The following is a 21,525-nucleotide window of genomic DNA, read 5'->3' on the forward strand; positions in this document are numbered from 1 at the left end:
CCCACCCTCATGACCTCATCTCTCAGAGGCCCCATTTCCAAATACCATCACATTGGTGGTTAGGGGATTCAATGTATGAATGGGGATAGTGCATAACTGAGTCCATGGAAGACGTAAAAAAATGCATTCGGGGAAAGAAAGTGGACGAATTTGCCCAGGTTTTGGAGTATAGGTATATTACACCATCTGGTCAGTCAACACCTTTTTTTCTCCCCCCCTTCCTTTCAAACATGTATTGATCATCTTTTATGGATTTCTAAACAGTCAGGAGCTGCCACTGAATTTAAAGTCCCAACCGCATAATGTGCCTAAGAGGCCTCCTGCAGACTTCCATGACCTCTCCCCACTGTGTCCCCTGCACTCTCATCCTGCCTCGCCGCATTAGGTCCTTTGTGTCACCCAGGCCTCCTGTGGCCCGCCTTTGCCATAGTGTGGTTCTCTGGGCCTTAACTGTTCTCCTGGACCCGCTCCCCTCCACCGCCCCCCCCCCCCAACCAGTCAGTCCCTTCTCAGCCCTTAAGAGGCCTGCCCTGGACTCAGATCTAATTAGTTTGCTCCCGCAGCACCCAGGAACTGGAGGGAACCCCATGGCCCTTGTAATTAATTATTACCCTTTTATTTGTAGGCTTACGTGTTTATTATCCGTCTCCTCCCATTGGACCCTGACCAGTGGGGAGGGAGGGAGAAGGGAAGGGGGAAGGGACATCATCAGGATGTCACTCGGGCCCCCAACTGTCTGAAAGGCCTTGCTTTTAGAGAAAAGAGCTTGTACAGGTGAAAACAATGTGAATGTAGCTGGTGTGTCTGTTCAGAAAACCCGGAGGCTCGAGCTGAGTGTTTGTGGTGAGCCGTTCTCCCCCTGCTCACGGAGGTCAAGTTTCCACGTGGAGGCAGAGGGGAATCTGAACTGCACACTTTCAGGAACCTGGGCTTGAACTTGGCCGTCCGTCAGCCCTGTTCCCTCCGCATGCCCAGCCTGTATGTTGAGAGGCAGCTCCTTGGTGGAAAGCCATTCCTCTGGTGAGCCCCAGAGCCTGTCGTGAATATGAAACACGTTGACTTCTTTCATTGGCATTTTGGTTAGTGAGAGGGAAGCGCAGTGGAGAGGCAGACGAACCCCCAGTGACAATGACGCCCACAGGCTGGCCCCTCAACAGGGACGGTGTGTGTGTGTGTGTGTGTGTGTGTGTGTGTGTGTGTGTGTGTGTGTGTGGCCGTGGCCCGTCCAGGCGAGGCCAGAGATGGAGAGCGTCGCCCTGGCCCTCGGGCACAGGGAGTGACTGGGGGGAGTCCCTGATGCCCGCCTCTGCCCTGTAGGTTCTCACTGAAACCTGTCGGAGCCTGAACAGGGAGGGTGGATGGAAAGACGGGGTTTCTGCACTCACAGGCCTAATGAATCGTGTGTTGGGGGAAGGAAGGGAGCTTGGCCACTCTTCCCAAACCACCCTCGACCCTTTAAAAATAGGTTTAAAAGATACTCTGTGGATTCGATGGAAGTTCAAGCATCAAATGGACTCGAGGCGGAACTCCTGAGTCTTGTTTTCTCCCTTACACTTGGGAAGGGTTTAGGATCGGAGGGAGGGAGGGAGGGACACAGGAGGGACACGCTGGCCTGCTGGGGGGGGGCGGGCAGGAGGGCTCTTCCTTGAAGGCACAGTGACTTCTGCACAACCTGGGGGAGTTCCTGGGGGGGAGGGGGGGGGACTCTGAGATCCTCCCCTTTGAATCCTGCTCACATAATGTCATCTGTTCACAAAAACCACACAAAGCCGCTAGATTGTTGTCTTGGTGGAAAATTACACGACTATCATCAGCTGTTGCTTCTGGCAGTGCTTTCTGTTCTAATGTAAATACATGAGGTCACAGATTTAAAGACACAGGCCTGCCGAAACCGGTTTGGCTCAGTGGATAGAGCGTCGGCCTGCGGACTGAAAGGTCCCAGGTTCGATTCCGGTCAAGGGCATGTACCTGGGTTGTGGGCACATCCCCGGTAGGAGATGTGCAGGAGGCAGCTGATCGATGTTCCTCTCTCATCGATGTTTCTGACTCTCTGTCTCTCTCCCTTCCTCTCTGTAAAAAATCAATAAAATATATTAAAAAAAAAATAAAGACACAGGCCGGATTTACATACTTGCGGAGGAGCCCTGCCTGTTAGTCAAATACACGCAAATGACGCTGGCCGTCCCCTGACACGTCACCGTGACAGCCCTACGGCCGGGAGGATGGGAAGGGGTGTTGGGGGTCGCCTCCTTCGTAGGGTCCCAGACGCTGCCTTTGGGAGCCGCTGAGCCTGGGATTGAACCCCCGGGCCTTTCTGCACCAGTTCCGCAGTGGGCTCCTGTGTGCGCCCCAGGCAGCTTCTGAGCTGCCAGGGAGGGGTGGGCTGGGCAGAAGCATGCTGGGGCCAGCTTTCCCTGGGAGGCATGTCATTAAAGCTTCATTTTTGTATGTCACCATCCTGAGATCATTGCTCCGTTCACTTTTTTGAGGTAACTATTTAGGCAGGAATTTTTTGAAAAATTATTTCTATTGGGTGTGTGACAAAGATTTTATGCATCAAAGCAGGGAGCAATATATTGTAAAACATAAGAAATAAGAGCCTCCGAACAAGTTAATGAACGAAAGCAGTTGTAGAAGTACACAGAACCAAAAATCTGGCTGAAACCATATTGTAAATTATACAAAGACTAGAGGCCCAGTGCATGAATTTGTGCATGGGTGGGGTCTGGCCAGCCTGCCCTCTCTGCCCCGCAAGCAATCGGGGCAGTTGGGGGCGGGGTTGGCCTGGGGGAGGGGCTGTGGGCAGTTGGCAGGCCGGCCCCACCTCCTGGTCAAACTCCCAAGCTTCCAATTGAGGGGACAATTTTCATATTAGCCTTTTATTATAGGATTAGTAAGGAGCAAAAGCTGCTGGGACGGGGAGAGACAGAGAGAAATCCAACCGTGACCTCCTGGTGCATAGGCTGACGCTCAACCACTGAGCCACACCAGCCGGGCTCCAGAGTCCATGTTCTTGACCGCTGTCATCCAAGGGCCACTTTACCTTAAAAGACGAGTCACCCAGTAAGAAAAACGAGGCAGCAAACGGGTGGTCAGTACGCTTGCAGCAAGCTCCTAGAAGTTTCCTTCCAGTCCCCGCCACAGGTCTCTGGGTGTGAATTCCACTTGCTGACCTTCAGGGAGAGTTTGCGTTACATTGCTGGACACTGCGGGCGTGCAACAGCGCTGCCCGTCGCCGTTGGGAGATGGAAGTCTCTCCCGGTTCCCCACGTGGCTGTGGTCTCTTCAATCTGCCACCCAGGGCAGTGCTTCTGAATCACATCACACGGGCTGTTCTGCCTCCGGGGGGCGCAGTAGCCAGAACAGCCACACACATGGACAGAGAGAGGCTTCCCTCCAGACCCAGGGCTCCACGGGGACTGCCACCCACTGACCTCCGGGCGGGGACACGGGTGATTGTGGGCTCCGTGTTTCTCTTTAGTGGCTGGGTGTGTATGTCTCTTTAGGGGCTGGGTGCGTATATCTCTTTAGGAGCTGGGTGTGTGTGTGTCTTTAGTGGCTGGGTGTGTGTGTCTCTTTAGGGGCTGGGTGCGTATGTCTCTTTAGTGGCTGGGTGCGTATGTCTCTTTAGTGGCTGGGTGCGTGTGTCTCTTTAGTGGCTGGGTGCGTGTGTCTCTTTAGGGGCTGGGTGCGTATATCTCTTTAGGGGCTGGGTGCGTGTGTCTCTATAGGGGCTGGGTGTGTGTGTCTCTTTAGGGGCTGGGTGCGTATGTCTCTTTAGTGGCTGGGTGCGTATGTCTCTTTAGTGGCTGGGTGCGTGTGTCTCTTTAGTGGCTGGGTGCGTGTGTCTCTTTAGGGGCTGGGTGCGTGTGTCTCTTTAGGGGCTGGGTGCGTGTGTCTCTTTAGGGGCTGGGTGCGTGTGTCTCTTTAGGGGCTGGGTGCGTATGTCTCTTTAGGGGCTGGGTGTGTGCAAGGTGTACCGGTTAATAATGCGGATTTTGTAATCCAAAGAAAACACGATAATTTCAAGAGAAACATCAAAAGTGCTTTATTCAAAGTAACGTCCATCGCTAGCTGCACATTCCCCCATCTTTCAGGGAATTTGTGGAGACCGTCCCAATAGAACTTCTCTTGTTTCGAGGCAAACCATTTAGAGACGCAATTTTCCACTTCTTCGTACGTTTTGAAGTGCTGCTCATTGGAACAAGTGGTCATCTGAAGGAGCAAGGTCTGGTGAATATGGCGGGTGGGTTAATACTTCCCAGGCAAGATCTTTTAATGTGTCTTTAACTGGTTTTGAAGTGTGCGATGGTGCGTCATCATGAAGCAAAATTACTTTGCCGTGTTTTCTGGCCCATTCTGGTCATTTTACGATCAAAGTGTGGTTCAAATTGATTATTTGTTGTCGGTAGCGATCAGTATTAACGGTTTCACCTGGTTTTAGAAGCTCATAACACACCACGCCTTTCTGATCCCACCGAACGCAAAGCATTGTCTTCTTTCCGAAGCGATTTGGCCTTGCAGTCGATGTGGATGGTTGACCTGGATCAACCCATGATTTTGCGCATTTGGGATTCTCAACATAAAACCACTTCTCATCGCCAGTCACAATTCGATGCAAAAAAGACTTTCTTTCATGCCGTTGAAGCAACATTTTACTGATGACTTTTCGGTTTTCCATTTGTCTTTGGTTCAGTTGATGTAGCACCCATTTTCCTTCCTTTAGAATCTTTCCCATTGCTTGTACTAGTATCTCTCTTTAGGGGCTGGGTGTGTGTGTCTCTTTAGGGGCTGGGTGCGTGTGTCTCTCTTTAGGGGCTGGGTGTGTGTATCTCTCTTTAGGGGCTGGGTGTGTGTGTCTCTTTAGGGGCTGGGTGTGTGTGTCTCTTTAGGGGCTGGGTGTGTGTGTCTCTTTAGGGGCTGGGTGTGTGTGTCTCCTTAGGGGCTGGGTGTGTGTGTCTCCTTAGGGGGCTGGGTGTGTCTCTTTAGGGGCTGGGTGTGTGTATCTCTCTTTAGGGGCTGGGTGTGCGTGTCTCTTTAGGGGCTGGGTGTGCGTGTCTCTATAGGGGCTGGGTGTGCGTGTCTCTTTAGGGGCTGGGTGCGCGTGTCTCTTTAGGGGCTGGGTGCGTGTGTCTCTTTAGGGGCTGGGTGCGTGTGTCTCTTTAGGGGCTGGGTGCGTGTGTCTCTATAGGGGCTGGGTGCGTGTGTCTCTTTAGGGGCTGGGTGCGCGTGTCTCTTTAGGGGCTGGGTGCGCGTGTCTCTTTAGGGGCTGGGTGCGCGTGTCTCTTTAGGGGCTGGGTGCGCGTGTCTCTATAGGGGCTGGGTGTGCGTGTCTCTTTAGGGGCTGGGTGTGTATCTCTCTTTAGGGGCTGGGTGCGTGTGTCTCTTTAGGGGCTGGGTGCGTGTGTCTCTATAGGGGCTGGGTGTGCGTGTCTCTTTAGGGGCTGGGTGCGTGTGTCTCTTTAGGGGCTGGGTGCGCGTGTCTCTATAGGGGCTGGGTGTGCGTGTCTCTTTAGGGGCTGGGTGTGTGTGTCTCTTTAGGGGCTGGGTGCGTGTGTCTCTTTAGGGGCTGGGTGCGTGTGTCTCTATAGGGGCTGGGTGTGCGTGTCTCTTTAGGGGCTGGGTGTGTATGTCTCTTTAGGGGCTGGGTGCGTGTGTCTCTTTAGGGGCTGGGTGCGTGTGTCTCTTTAGGGGCTGGGTGTGTGTGTCTCTTTAGGGGCTGGGTGCGTGTGTCTCTATAGGGGCTGGGTGTGTGTGTCTCTTTAGGGGCTGGGTGTGTATGTCTCTTTAGGGGCTGGGTGTGTGTGTGTCTATAGGGGCTGGGTGCGTGTGTCTCTTTAGGGGCTGGGTGTGTGTATCTCTCTTTAGGGGCTGTGTGTGTGTGTCTCTTTAGGGGCGGTGTGTCTATAGGGGCTGTGTGCGTGTGTCTCTTTAGGGGCTGGGTGTGTGTGTCTCTTTAGGGGCTGGATGCGTGTGTCTCTATAGGGGCTGGGTGTGCGTGTCTCTTTAGGGGCTGGGTGTGTATCTCTCTTTAGGGGCTGGGTGTGTGTGTCTCTTTAGGGGCTGGGTGCGTGTGTCTCTATAGGGGCTGGGTGTGCGTGTCTCTTTAGGGGCTGGGTGTGCATGTCTCTTTAGGGGCTGGGTGTGCATGTCTCTTTAGGGGCTGGGTGCGTGTGTCTCTTTAGGGGCTGGGTGTGTGTGTCTCTTTAGGGGCTGGGTGCGTGTGTCTCTTTAGGGGCTGGGTGCGTGTGTCTCTTTAGGGGCTGGGTGCGTGTGTCTCTTTAGGGGCTGGGTGCGTGTGTCTCTATAGGGGCTGGGTGTATGTGTCTCTTTAGGGGCTGGGTGCGTGTGTCTCTTTAGGGGCTGGGTGCGTGTGTCTCTATAGGGGCTGGGTGTGTATCTCTCTTTAGGGGCTGGGTGTGTGTGTCTCTTTAGGGGCTGGGTGTGTGTCTCCTTAGGGGCTGGGTGTGTGTGTCTCTTTAGGGGCTGGGTGTGTGTGTCTCTTTAGGGGCTGGGTGTGTGTGTCTCTTTAGGGGCTGGGTGTGTGTCTCCTTAGGGGCTGGGTGTGTGTGTCTCTTTAGGGGCTGGGTGTGTGTCTCCTTAGGGGCTGGGTGTGTGTGTCTCTTTAGGGGCTGGGTGTGTATTACTCTTTTGGGGGCTGGGTGTTCTTCCTTGCCACTCAGCATCCACGTGCTGCTCAAACTCGTTGTGGCAGAGAAGCTAGTTTTGAGATAAGGGTTGGAAATGCGTCGCCCAGTGCTGCTGCTCGGGCCTGGAAACTATTTGCTCCGGTCACTACACACAGTCGGTGCCTAACGTGGTCAGCCTGGAGAGGACTCGGAGGACGGGGAGGGGGGGGAGCAGTGTCGTCTAAGACATTCAGTCTGCCCGGCCGGCGTGGCTCAGTGGTTGAGCTTCAACCTATGAACCAGGAGGTCACGGTTCAGTTCCCGGTCAGGGCACATGCCTGGGTTTCAGGCTCGATCCCTAGTGCAGGGCATGCGGGAGGCAGCTGATCAGCGATTCTCTCTCATCATTGATATTTCCATCTCTCTCCCTTTTCTTCTCCCTTCCCTCTGAAATCAATATATTTTTTAAAAAGTTCTATATGATTGTCTAACCACTATGCTGTAACCTGCAACTAACACTAAAGAGTAATGATTGTGAACGGTAATTGGGGAATTTAAAAAAGATTAAAGAGTGAGATGAAACCCTCAGTCCTCCCTCCACTGGGAAGGCCTGGAACCCAGACGTGCCCAGCCTCGCTCAGGGTGCTCTGACTGGCGAAGTGCGCCGCAGGCATTGAGGAACAGAGAGCTGCTGCTTTCTGTGGGAGCGCGTCGTTTAAGCTTTGGTTCCTGCTTTCTTTTGAAGACAATTTTCAGAGGAAAATCTCTAGACATTGGCTTACTTCTCATTCACAGTCTTTATATGAAGCAGTCTTTTTTAGATCTTTAAAAGGGTAGTTTCCCCAAGTATTGCAAAAACATGTGCTTTAAATATGTGCTAGCGGTGGTTTCGAAGGGCTTGCTATTTATTAACCAAACGGTAGTGGGAGGCAGGTGCTGCTGTCGTCTGTTCCCCAGGTGGGGAAACTGAGGCACCGAGAGGCGAGAAGCCTGAGCAGGTAATGGCGTGGCTAGTGTTCGGGATGCGCCCAGGCACCCTGGCCTCAGCATCGCTGCCCGCAGTGGGGCGCTCGGGACTGCGGTGCGCATGGGTGAACGGGAGGGAGATGGGGCGACTGGTGACATTGGGGTAACAAGACCTAACTTATCCGGCGCCTGGTGACATAGCAACAGATTTTCCTGGGCTTCCGGTACCAGGCTCCGTGGGTAGATGATAATACACCCACTCTACAGAGCAGTAAACTGAGGCCTACTGGGGGAAAGTGATTGCACCAGGCCGCACAGCTCCTCTGAGGCAGAATCACAGTCGCAGCCTGGCCTGTCTGCCTCTACCCCCGCACCTGCCCACCAGCCGCCCTGCCTCTGCTTCAGTGTTGCTGATCATGTTGTAACGTTCTCATTTAGCAAGAACAAGCGTGAAATGACCCAGCTCCTCGCTGAGTATGCGCTCATCACAGCTCCGCAGAACGGGGGCGGTCAGCTCGGCCTCTAGGGGATAGGATGGGGTCAGGTAGGGGACAGGTTTGGAAGAGAAAACCTCGCTAGCCTCAGTCCTTTCCTTCCCTCCTCCCCAGCTTCTAATTCCACCTCCCAAGGGAAGACAGCTCTGGTCCCTACGGACATCGCTCTGAAACCACCACGGCCATCACACCGGTTCCTTTTGCTTTAAGCACCATCCCGGGGACAGCCCTTCCTGGGAGCTCTTGCCCGAGTTGATCATCAGACTGGCACTCGGACGGGAGACAATTTCTTCCCTCCCTTCAGTGCGAATTTTCTTCTGCAGCGAACACCTTTGAACTCCACTCTTTCCTTTTCTGTCCACTCCGTCTCCACATATTCCCCGAGCTGGTTCCCACATGGCTTAAACATACAACATGCCCAGAATTTTGCACAGGAGCCCCCCTGTGATTCGGATCTCTGTGTCTGTCTGTCTCGAATTCTCTCCCTCCTCCCCCCTCGCTTCCCTCCTCCCCCCATTAGGCACATGGAAGGCCTATGCCACCTGTTAGCGTATTACATCACTGCCTCCCCAGACCACAGTTGCACCAAAGGCCTTAAACAAAGTCCTCCTTCTTGTATTGTTTGCACTCAAAGAGTTGATATCATGCCAACTGATGTCATTGTGTGTCTTTGTGTAACTGCTATGGCAACTGGGCAGGTGGGGAGCCCCAGCTGATGTCATTGGGAAAGGAGGTGTAGAGACAGAATTTTAAAAAGCTCCGGGCTGCTTTCTTCTGCGTGGGGGGTTTGCTGGCGCCCATTTTTTTTAACCAGCTTTTGAGACAAATTACAGCTTGAGTACCCTACGTAAGACGAGAGCATTCTGGTTTTCTCCCCCTACCCCCTTAGAAACTTCTTTTGAATTCGTTTTAGTTCTTTCCTCTCATTGTTTATGGAAAAGTATAACAACTGTCTTTTTCATTGGGGGGAAAAAAGTGAAGGAGGTTCCCATCCCGGAATCAGTGTGGACTTGTCTGCGTGGACTTGGTAGGGGCCAAAGCTGGGCAGGTTTTAAATATCCTTTCCGTCTCTTTTGTGGTGATGGGGGCAGTGGGTAATTTCAGTGTCTTTAAATGCTTTCACTAGTGAAGTGTTTCGGGTTTTCTATTCTTTCCGTCTACTTTAAAAATGATCCCTTTGAGCCCAGATAAACTCCCCCACCCATGATTTCATAGCAGAATAATAATCTGTAAGGGCAGCGTTTAATTCTCAAAATCAATTTAAATGAAGTGATAGCTCTTGCTTTTCTTTGCAAAAAGAAGAGCGAGGCTTGACCCTGACAGAGGATGAAGCGATCCTAATATTACCCCTCGGCAGATGCTTGGGGTCATTGCCAGACCTGAACATGTGACCTCCCTGGTGTACATGGCCAAGTCCCCGTGCGCTGGCTGTGAACAGCCCCGACACTGGATCCCCGTTACAGTCTGGCGCTTCCTGCTGTGGCCGCTAAAGATGAGCCTTGAAGGGCATACGGGAGGCTCGGAGGCCAGTGGACCGATAGACTTCCTGTCCTTGTTTCACCACAGCCACATCCTGTTCACACTCCTGTTTCCTGTTTTACCTCCTGAAACCAGGGAGGCTGTGTTTGGGTAGCTTTCAGCTTATTGGAGATTTCCAGCACCTTCCTCTTTGCAAAGGAAAAGCCAGAGTGCATCTGTTTCTGTTTGATTTGAATTAGAGCTGATTTGGTGCTATAGCCCTTCCTTGTATATTGTATAATATGACCCTCATAATAATCCTTTGGGCTTATCCACATGTGTGATACAACAAACAAATATGAAAGGAAACTTTAAGTTAGGAAATTTCTGGATCATAGTTTGCTTAAACAAGTACTCTTTTTTTTTTTTTTTTTTGCATAGTCCTTCAACTTTTGCTCACCATGTATGGTGGATGTTTTTGAATTGCCTTTTTTTCATTTAATATCAAACAAACATTCTCTTCGTTTTCCTCTTTTTTCACAACCTTGAGTGGCTACATAGCATTTCATTGGATGATTATATTAGCTCTTCTCTTAAAATTGTTTTAATCTTGGCCTTTTCTATAAAATAGACAATGCCGTAGTAAACATCTTACATATGCGGCTGATTTCCTTCAGCTACACTCTCATGGGTAACGCTCCTGTGGTTGAGGGGCAGGCCTGCATTTAAAAATGGAGAAACTGGTACGCTTTTCAGCTTTTTACACGAGACCCATAACACTTAGGAGGCAGAACAGAGCCTTAAGCTAAAGGTGTACATCAAGCATGTCAAACTCAAAGGCTGACACGGGCCAAATAAGGTGTGTCTGTGGGCCGCAGAAAAACAAAAGCTTTAATTTTCATAGAAATGTAGGTTTATTTCAGTAGAGACATGCCAAATACAAAGAGCTGAAATAAATGAGTCATCGTTAACATAAAATAGAACATTTTAATATTTTTTCCTGAACCTTAACTTACCAGACACTGAATAACTTACCAGACACTGAATAACTGCACAAATTAATAAGCATAAGGCAGATAAACCTATTTTTCCTTTCTCCAAAAGCAAAATATTTCCCATTGTGCACACCAAACAAGCCAGTCCAAGACTAAGGACATGCCATCGGCTGCTAAAATATTCGCTGCTAGTGTTAGTGGAGAGAAATGGTGCGCCTGCGCATAAGGGAAATGAATGCTACACAATTATAGTAATCAGTCATTAGCGAACGTTGTAGTTTGTTATTAATAATTAAGAAATTTTTATTAAAATGTTTCTTACATACCGTTATATTGGCTGGGCCGCGAGTTTGACATGCTTGTGTTAGAGGTTTCCTGATGGAAAAGTGGGTGCACGGATCCGGGCTGCTCCCACACTGCCTCCTGCTGGAAATCAGGATTGAAAATGGTCAGTGAAATACATGGAAAATATCAAAAACGAGAGAAGGAAAACTCTCCTCCCCACTCTCTGTATTTTTATCTTTTCCAAGCATTTCTCTGCTGCCTGGGCAATCGTAGAAATAATCCTCATAGAAGTAGCAAACCCCTGCTGAGTACTTTACATGTATTCATTCAATCCAGGCTCCCACGCACACCAGGGGGTAGATGCCCTGACCCTCACTGTGCAGGTAGGGAAACTGAGGCTCAGGGAAGTGAACTTCAGCAAGCGACAGGACCAGGAAGGGGCGGGACTGGGGTGAGAGCCAAGATCAATGGGTTCTTCCCAGGTCCCCGCTCATGGCCACGGTGCTGGGTCAGGAGGGAAGCTGTCGCTGTGGGTGAGGTGAGCTCACCAAGGGTGCCAGGCACACGCCCGTGGTGCCGAGATGCTGGCAGAGGTTCCTTGCCCCAGGTCATCGCGCTGTGCCTCCGTCAGCTCCCAAGGTGCAAGGTTCTATGTAGGCCATGCTCCGGGCAGCAGGAGCAATTAGCTGCCGGGGGAATGGCCGGGTGCTGCGTGGCGCTCTTTCCAGGGGAACATGCCCCAGTTTGTATAAAAAGCACATTTCTCAAGTACCGTGTATCGTGACAGCCTCCAAAGCTTGTCCTGAGTCCCCAAATGGACTTTTAAAAAAATATATTAGAAAAATAAATTTTTTATTTTCATTGATTTCAGAGAGGAAGAGAGAGAGAAACATCAATGATGAGAAAGAATCATTGATTGGCTGCCTCCTGCATGCCCCACACTGGGGATCAAGCCTACAACCCAAGCATGTGCCCTTAACCAGAATCAAACCTGGGACCCTTCAGTCCACAGGCCAACGCTCTATCCACTGAGTCAAACCGGCCAGGGCTTAAAACGCATGCTCCTACCTGAGCGGTGTGGCTCTGTGGTTGAGCATCGACCCACGAACCAGGAGGTCACCGGTTTGATTCCCGGTCAGGGCACAGGCCCAAGTTGTGGGCTTGTTCCCCATTGGTGAGGGGTGTGCAGGAGGCAGCCGATCAATACTGATCATTCCCATCAATGTTTCTATGTCTCCCTTCCTTTCTCTGTAAAATTAATAAAAACATATTATAAAAACAATAACAAGCCACCCACTCCTTCCTACCGGGAAGGTGGCTGCTGCCCACTTGAAGGCCTGGGGGCGTCATTCTCGCTGTGTTTGCGTTCTAGGTGGACTCAGCAGTTTTAAGCAGAACCATGAAAACCTCTGTGACAACTCCCTCCAGCTCCAAGAGTGCCGGGAGGTGGGGGGCGGCGCCTCCGCGGCCTCAGTGCTACCTCAGTGCATCCCCACCACCCCCGACATCGAGAACGCGGAGCTGACGCCCATCCTGCCCTTCCTGTTCCTTGGCAACGAGCAGGACGCTCAAGACCTGGAGGCCATGCAGCGGCTGAACATCGGCTACATCATCAACGTCACCACGCACCTGCCCCTCTACCACTACGAGAAAGGCCTGTTCAACTACAAGCGGCTGCCGGCCACCGACAGCAACAAGCAGAACCTGCGGCAGTACTTTGAAGAGGCTTTCGAGTTCATTGGTAACTACCTCCCCCGGGGAGCTCGCCTCTTCCGCCTTCCTTTCCCCTCCGGCTTTTGCTTTGATGTCAAGTTCAAGATGAATGTCGGGGTGTTAAAGGAAAGCTGCTCGGTGCGGTTTTGGGGCTCTGCTGCCTGGCGTGGTGCCCAGGGCCCTTACGTTCTTTATTACTAATATCTGAACCAGGTCACAACCCACCGAGTGTACTGGGTCCATCAGGTGAATAGAAAAGGGCAGAATTCCACTTGCCTGGGAGGCGTTCGGCTGGAAACCCTCAAGTTCTCAGTGAGAAAGTGGCAGGGGATAGCCGTGGTGTGTTCCAGAGTCTAATTTCTATAAAAGAATGGGTAGAAGGCAAGACAGTGGAGACCAGGGCTGGTGCTGTGGCTTTCTGGTCTACCTCGGCACCTTGCAGGAAATAAAACATAGTGACTAGACTCGCCCACAGCCCCCTTACCTTGAGTTCAGTGGACTTGCAGTTGGCACGTGAGGTGAGGCAGTGCCACGGCGAACATCTTTCCCATCACATCAGTGCAGAGAAGAGAGAGGACTGGAGGCGGGGGAGTGTTTTTCCCTCCCCCTGCTTCGTCTGAAACATCGGGTAGCAAAGGGCGTGAATGTGAGCGTTGGTGAGATGGTACTCGAGTACCCTAGACGGTTCACCCCAGACTCACTGAAGTAGGAAGATCAAGGTGTGTAGCCTGAGTCGTTTCCAAGGAGGAAAATTCTAGCAACAGCAGGCCTTGATCTCCAAAAGGAAGCGATGGCCAGCCTAGCCCTAATTCGACCTTTAGTTTTTGCTGCCTCTATAGCCTCAGACTGTGGTAACGTTCAAATGATCATTTGGGGAGCACCTGGCATCTAGCAGATCCTCAACAATTTTTTTCAAGTGACTCTAACCTTGATCACCACAAAAGGGTGACCCCGTGCTTTTGCTAAACATGGCAGCAGCCTGTTACTGGCCTGTGTCCCGGGAAGAATGCTCTCATGTCAGGTGCCCCTCCGTTAGAAAAATGCCTTGGGCTCAACAGCCAATTGGGTCTGGTGGACTCGCTGTAGAGTTGACAGCTCTGGCCACTGCCCAGCTCGCTGCCCCACTGTTTTCCTTGCTAAAGTGCCTTCAATGCAGGAACACGGAGTATTCCGCCTGGAAGGAAATTCTGAGTAGGCACCGAACTCAGAAAAGTAAAATGACTTCTCCAGGGTCATCGGAGTTTGAGTGTCAGTGAAGGGACCAGAACTCAGGGTCCTTTCTACAATAAGCTGGGGCAGTGTTTACCATGCTCTGTTCATTCCTGCCTGGTAACACGTGGTGCCAAGGGACCTTACCTTCTTTATTACCAATATCTGAGCCGGACCTTGAGCCCAGAGGAAGAAATAGTTGTTGTCATCAGGCAGATGAGGAACTTTCTGGTTGGTACATGATGTTATGGCTGCAATTTTTCTGACTTAATTCCAGTTGAGGGAAGTTAGGAAATTGTGTTCCTTTAGTGAGTAGCATGCAATGTGCTTCCTCTAAGAGGACTGCAATCAAAGCAACCTACGTTCTTGTAGGGTATTCACTTACCTGCTTTTGTAGAAGGAAAAACAAACACATAGCAAACAGCATTTCACCTGGAAAACAGTTCTGTACCCCAGCCTGCGCAGCACGATTGTGTTTTCATTGTTACATCGTTGGGTAAACTGAAGTCCTATAGTCTTGATCTAGGAAAAACACAGCAGGTTTTATAAACACAGTAACACTCATTGAGAGTCCAATAGAAACTAAAAAGAGTCTAGGTTTACAGTTTATGCCAGTGTATTTCTGAGTTGGGTGATATTATACCCATGTTCACCGAGACTGGTTCGTAGGCATTATTCCCATGGTTCAGAGGGATTGAGTCTCAAGGTCACTCACCTAATGTTTAGTGGAACCAGTGGTCAGAGCAGCGCTTTGTAGCTCATCTTACCACCAGGCACCCTAGTCTTGGTGTGGCGGCTGATACCTAGTATGTGCTAAAAAGAAGACATTAAAAGAGGGAGATACTTTCTTGAAATACTTCTTCTATGAAAAGAAAGCCTGATCTGTAGATTTTTAAGATGGAAATTTACAGGACGTTTCTTTTCTTGGTAGTTGTAAGTTAAATCACAACTCTCCTTACCCTGTTGTCCTTTCCTGCTCGTCATCTAGCTCAGTGGTTCTCAACCTTCTGGCCCTTTAAATACAGTTCCTCATGTTGTGACCCAACCATAACATTATTTTCATTGCTACTTCATAACTGTAATGTTGCTACTGTGATGAATCGTCATGTAAATATCTGATATGAAGGATGGTCTTAGGCGACCCCTGTGAAAGGGTCGTTCGACCGCCAAAGGGGTCTCGACCACAGGTTGAGAACCGCTGATAACTGGTGTCCCTTCGGGGACACTTTCTTGGGGATGCCCTTTAGTCTAGACACGTCCTGAGGAACCCGTTAGGCAGTGCCCACAAGCTGCTCTGAGCTTCTTAATGTCTCTGAAACATATGAAGTATGGCCTTTCCCAGTTGCTCTGGGTTCTGAGCCACGGCTGAAATTCCGTCAGGTGCCCCTCCGTTAGAACAATGCCTTGGGCTCGCTGTAGAGTTGGAGAGGGCTCCCCAGTGCAGATGTAGTGCCTGGACACACAAGTCTTTTCCTAACTTCGCAACAGGGTTTTCCCATAAGAAGCCGAACATGGTACCTTCCTAGTTGACTTATGACCTTTTGACCTCGGTCTGAGTTTAGTAAGACTGACATTCTTATTTATCAATACCAGTTCCTGTCCAGAGCAATTCTACAGCATAAAGCAGTGGTCGGCAAACAGCGGCTCGCGAGCCACATGCGGCTCTTTGGCCCCTTGAGTGTGGCTCTTCCACAAAATACCACGTGCGGGTGCACATGTACAGTGCGATTGAAACTTCGTGGCCCATGTGCAGAAGTCAGTATTTTGTGGAAGAGCCACACTCAAGGGGCCAAAGAGCCACATGTGGCTCGGGAGCCGCAGTTTGCCGACCGCTGGCATAAAGAACTGGTTTTTCCTCTCTCTCCCAGGCAGGAGAGACTCTAATGACTTTAGTTTTGACAAGTCACACAGTCTGGCAATTGGAATTTAAGGTCCTGGATCAGGAAGGTCTACTTGGTAGCTTGCTTCACATGGAAATTAAGTGTTGTGGCTCTCGCGTCAGTCAATGCCATCACCTGTGGTGTACCGTTACTATGAATAATTCCTTCACCTGCTCTTCTCTTTAAATGCAGGAAGGTAGCTTCTTATTTATGCAACGATTGCTTTTCGCCCACTCTGGAGGTTGTGACATATACACTGAGTGGCCAGATGATTATGACCACCCCACCAGTACTTCATTGACACTTGCCAAAATACTGAATTTTGAAAACTTCCTAAGCAAATACTCTCACGGTTTTATTATTATTTGCATAACTAATTCACTTCATTGTACTGATGGGGTGGTCATAATCATCTGGCCACTCAGTGTACATATACAGTGAGCTAGTAAATTATACTTGGGTATAAAACCATTTTAGTTTATTCTTCCTCAACAAAATATGGCCTGGTCGAGTCCAGAGGAAAGTGAATTCACTTACCGTCTGCCTGTGTCCTTGCCTTCACCTCTTGCCGTTCTCCCTTCTCCAGAGGAAGCACACCAGTGCGGGAAGGGGCTGCTGATCCACTGCCAAGCCGGGGTGTCCCGCTCGGCCACCATCGTCATCGCCTACTTGATGAAGCACACGTGGATGACCATGACTGATGCTTATAAATTCGTCAAAGGCAAACGACCAATTATTTCCCCAAACCTCAACTTCATGGGGCAGCTGCTGGAGTTCGAGGAAGACCTGAACAAGGGGGTGACACCGCGAATCCTTACGCCAAAGCTGATGGGCGTGGAGACGGTGGTGTGACAGCAGTCGGGACGGTCAGGGTCACTGGTCCCTGTTAGGAGACAAAGAGAAAGGAGAGCGGATTATTTCTTTGCTTTTTCTTTCCTTTTTTTTTTTTTTAAGCTGGGGGTAAGGTTTGTGAACAGAAACAAACTCGTTGAAAATATTTTTATTTTTAACCAGTGTGAGAAGAATTTAACTTTTGGTGCCCATTGAGATTTACTTCCCAGGAGCTGATAAGAAAGATTATTATAAGGATCTCTCAACTCTGGCTAAGGAAGTGGGTTTTTTGTTTTGGTTTTTTTTTTCAAGCCAACAATAAACATGTAATAAAACTTATTTTTTCCCCCTTTTCCTTTGAAGCTATTTGTAGAGTTTATGATTATGTAGTCTGTGCAGGTTCATAGACCGAATATACACTTTGTACCAATTTTAAAAAGAACCAAAAGACAGCAGAAAAGACATTGGATTATGAAGACCTGGGTCTGCTGGGCCATTCACGTAGAAAACAGACCCACCCCACCAAGCCCCGACCTGCTCACTGGTGCCGCGTGCAATCAGGGCAGCGTAAGTGGTCTGCGGACCCTTCACGTTCCTGAAAGAGACAAAGATACTGTTGATTTTGTGTGTTTCATACTCTGGATTATTATATTTTTCCCCTTTCTGGGTTGAAGAGATTTTTTTTGAACTAGCAAGGAACTGACCATTCTACCATATGCCTTCACTGTGCAATACTAGGGTGTTTTGAGTGTGCAAGCGAGTTAGAGTGGGCAGCCAGATGCTAGGCAAATAGTGCAAATTTGCCAGCGTGGAGAGTCAAGAGAATTACATGAAACCGATTATTTTCCTTCCCACCTTTTTCCTTTAATTTTTTTTTTTTTTGGATTTGATTCTGGTTACAGTGCCATAAACCTTGTTACATATGTATATCAGAATGTTAAAAAAAAAAAAAGACAAAAATTTATTTAAAAATATTTTTCGCAAAAAAAACAACTGGGTGTGTTTCTGTTGATTTGTGTAAAGGTTTATTTTCATTATATAAATGAAACTCATCTTGGGACGTGTGTCGTTTCCTCCTCTTTTCCTCAACTCCAGATCAAGCACCTCTTACCTCTGGTAACTGGTCACGTAAGTGGACATACATACACATTTTTACAGGGAAGAGGGGTGAGGAGGTGAAATGTTCTGTTCTCAATGTGATGCAGAGGGAATGAGCAAAGAAGCAGAAGGATGGGCCTTCTCAGGGGTCACCCCTATCAGCTCCACCATCTCCTCCTGCACATGCAATTCCCCTCAGGCCGGAGGAGCTCCAAGGAGAGTCACGTTAAGGAAGGAGGGGTTTCTACACCAGCCTGCGAGCTTTGGTGATCAATTCGGTCCCTGACGGACTGATTGGTTAGAATCCCAGGATCTCCCCAGAGGCTATCTGATAAACACTTGTGACAATCTGCCGTTTAGGGTTCCTGATGGTCATCCCCGCCCCTCCATCGCCACTTGCTCACTAGACGTTTTTAGTGACATGGACCGTGGAGGGTGCACCACAGCCCATTTCTATTTCCTGCTCTTTCACCAGCAAATTGGAGCGGCTGCCTCAGACACAGCTTCCTGCTCGCCCTGGTGGTGTCTCGGCTAACCCATATGAGACATGGCCTACAGTCCGTGGATTCCCGAACCATAGACGAGGGGGTGGGCACAGCGGAGGAATGAAATCAGATGTTTTCTATGTTTTATGAAGACAGATGTCTAGAGGGACTTGGCCTTAGGGGACACTCACAGCCACTGACACTTGCCTAACTAGTTACCTACTTGAAGAATTCTGGCGTGTCCAATTCCACATGACTACTTTTGATAGAGTTTTGTGAATGTTTGCTTACAAATGTTACTATAATGCAATATTTTTGACATTTTTAAAAAACAGCTTTTCTACTAGAAGTAACTTTACCTCTTATGAGGACATTAACAGAAATTTTGAATTATTTGCATTGAGTACCAAGTGTTAAGTGAAAAGTAAATCTCTCTCATGCTGTTTTCTATTCTTCAGACTGAGGATGGATTGGTGGCCGAGCCTATGTAAGGAGTGGGGTTGACCTATAATTCGTGATTTAACATGTGGGATGATTTACTAGGCATTTCTTTAAATTGTTGATTCTAAGTCCAAATGTGAAATTTCTGACAGAATGTAAGACTTATTCCCTGTCTCCTTTTTCTTTTAAAAACCAAAACAAAGAGAAAAAAAATCAATACAGGTTTTCTTTAGTTATATGAACATGATTTATGCTTTTTGAACTTTGTGATTTTGAGAGAAAGACAGGAACCCTGCCAGCCAGCATACCAAGAATTCTGAGAGTGACTCAGAATTCAGGACTTTTTTTTTGCTAATGGGCTCTGAGTTACTTAGCCTCCATTTCTTCCTGAGGCATGTTAACCAGTTTGTGAAAATAATATGGATTAGCCAAGACGTCACTCTAGAAACCAGACTCCCCAGGCCTTAGGCCTCCCTCGGTGCCTGGGAGCCTCAGGGCTGAGCTGGGAAATCGTGGAGTATTATCTTCCCGAGAAAGCCAGCCTCTGACCAATGCATGCATCATGCTCAGAGTCCAGCAGAGCCTGTCTGCTGCTGAATGAATAGAATGACTTAATCGAGTGAATTCATAATGTATCTCCTGAGGAAAAAGAAACACAGATACAGAAGGCATTGCTGTCTAAAGTTCCACACACCAGCAGCTCTAGGTTCTCTGTCTAAATTGATTTCAACAGTTAATACCTGTGCAGTGAGTGCATGCTAGCCAGGATGTAGAGGTCGCATTTCACAGAAGAGCTTGGGCTAGCTACTTCCAGATGAGGACAGGAAGGGCCCAGGGTAGCGCGGGGAAGGTGACACGCACAAGGCAACGGAGGTACCCAGCCCAGCAATCATATCTGTTGACGGAAAAATGAGAGACGACCTCACTAAAGGGTAATCAAACACAGGAAAATGAGAGCTGATAGTAAAGCAAAAACTATCAGAGTAAAGAACCAGGACCTGACTCACCCTTCAGAAGTTGACGGAGATACGATGCTAGTAAATTGCTCTCGCAGGCCCTTCTGGGAGGGGAGATGTCTGGTAAGCCGGCGTGAATAGATATGAAGAACATGGCTGTCACCTTGTTTGTGAACAGACTCCTGTAAATAAGCCACAGCACATTGCCTTCGTGTTTCATTCCCCAAACATGGAACAGCTGACCTCAGGAAAGAGGAGAGGGTACTTGCTTTCAAGCGCTAATTGGAGATGGTTGTTAGGTATGGATGTGGGCGGGAGAGAGGGTCAAAAGTGAGTCTTAAGGATGGATAATACAGTGATCAGAAAGAGTTTCCACAACAGATCTGTCAGTAGAAGACTTCCTGTCCTTATGGAGGTGACAGACTGAATTCCAGGCTTTTGGGGGTTCCTGACTGGGCAGAAGCAGGAGTGCTGAGAGAGGTGGAATGAGGGGTTTATTCCAGGGGTCAGACAACTGGGGTCCAGAGGAGGAGTCAACGGAAGCGTGTCGCCTCCATGTCTGCTGACGACAAGTCTCGGTGGGTCAGCAGGGCAGGTGGAGAAAGGCTGGGTGTGAAGTGGAGGAGAGCAAGGCTGATGGAATCGGGAGGAAAAGCTAGAATTGGAGTTTGCCTTTCACCAGCCTCCACCTTATGAGTGACTTTGGAGAAGGACCCCTGCCCTGAACATGGACCAGGTACAAAACTTGCAAAATTGAGGGAGGAGTTCTGGGAGGAGCTCTCAGAGCTGCACCCACAGCCACGGCTGCCTCCCAAGTCAAGGTGAGCCACCCGGTCAGTGAACAGGGGCGCCAGCTGCCAGAGTGCCTGGCGCCCCGGTCAGAGTGCAGTGGTCGCTGCTGCACACAGGCCTCCCACAGCTCGTGCACATCTCTCGGGGGCTCATCTCATCCCAGCGAGAGACGGGAAGGGCGCGTCTACACAGTGCGGTTTCGGATTGAGCCAAGTCTATGCTGGACCACAGCTCCGGCGTCCATCCTTGCCAACTTGGCATCCGTCTGCACTCCTGCGGGCCACCGTAACTTCCAGGCAGACATTAGAAAATGAGGTTTTCACCTAATTAAGATGCGACTATCACTTCTGTGGTTGAACACACTCCCAACACTCTCTCCCAGGGAAGAGATGTAGCCCCACGTGTAACTTAGCCGTTCTTGGATGGTATTCATTTCCCTTGGGGTTGAGATCCACTCTCCCCTTTCATATCCTGCAGCTGAAGGACAGGAAACACAAGGATATTATAGATTGGACTGTGCTTGCCAAAAGGGGTGCTTTTGAAATTGTGCACCCCACACCTTGTCAATAGGATCTTACTTGGAAATGGGAATTTTGCAGATGGAGTGGAGTTTTAAAGAAGTTTATATTGGAGTAGGAGGAGCCCTTATCCAGTTACTGGTGTCCTTAAAACAAGGGGGAAAAATTGGACCACACACCAAGGAATAAAGACCATCTGATGAGGGAGGCGGAGACAAGGACAAGCCAAGGACAGCAAAGGTTGCTGGGTACCGCCAGGCAGCGGACAGATTCCCCACCGAGCCTCCCTCAGCAAGGCTAACGGGGGATCTTGGAATTCTAGCTTCCAGGTGGTAACAGAATAAAGTTCTGCTGCTTTAACCCACCCCGTGTGTGGGACAGGAGAGTGTAAGTACGTCCTTTGCTCAGACATCTTTCTCCTCTAGTGCGTCGTGACCGAGTTTCACCTCCAGAGTCACCCTCATCCCAGCCAGTGCATCACCCCACTCTGCCTGTTGGTCCTTCAGCGTGAGGAACGCGAAGTAGCCAGCAGGCAGTTTCAGCTTCCAGTTTCATGGAGCCCTTAGGTCTCCTAGCAGAAGCATTTTTTTGTCCTTGTGAACTAAGTCGTCTAGACAGTACCCCAAAGATTCTTTTGTTCTGTCGTTAGCTAGCTTAAATCTGTCTGTCCTTGCTTTGGAGGGCAGGGGGAAATACCGCTGATTGGAAGTGGTAGAGGGGCAATGCCAGGATCAGTGATAGAATGGCAGCAAAAATAATCATTATTATAATTACA

The 21,525-nt window shown here is 49.5% G+C and overlaps 1 protein-coding gene across 4 annotated transcripts in view; it reads left to right on the forward strand.

Annotated features, from left to right (window-relative positions):
- The window catches only part of DUSP10 (dual specificity phosphatase 10), a 236,066-nt gene extending 218,548 nt beyond the window's left edge, over positions 1-17,518 (forward strand). For all 4 annotated transcript variants that reach the window (XM_059677781.1, XM_059677780.1, XM_059677782.1 and 1 more), the window contains 2 exons: positions 12,200-12,568; positions 16,216-17,518. In XM_059677781.1, coding sequence (XP_059533764.1) covers positions 12,200-12,568; positions 16,216-16,481 — 635 coding nt within the window. In that variant the 3' untranslated portion in view covers positions 16,482-17,518. The remainder of the gene's footprint in view (positions 1-12,199; positions 12,569-16,215) is intronic.
- The last annotated feature ends 4,007 nt before the right edge of the window (positions 17,519-21,525 follow it).

Source organism: Myotis daubentonii, chromosome 20 (genome assembly GCF_963259705.1).
Source record: "Myotis daubentonii chromosome 20, mMyoDau2.1, whole genome shotgun sequence".
NCBI classification, from domain to species: domain Eukaryota; kingdom Metazoa; phylum Chordata; class Mammalia; order Chiroptera; family Vespertilionidae; genus Myotis; species Myotis daubentonii.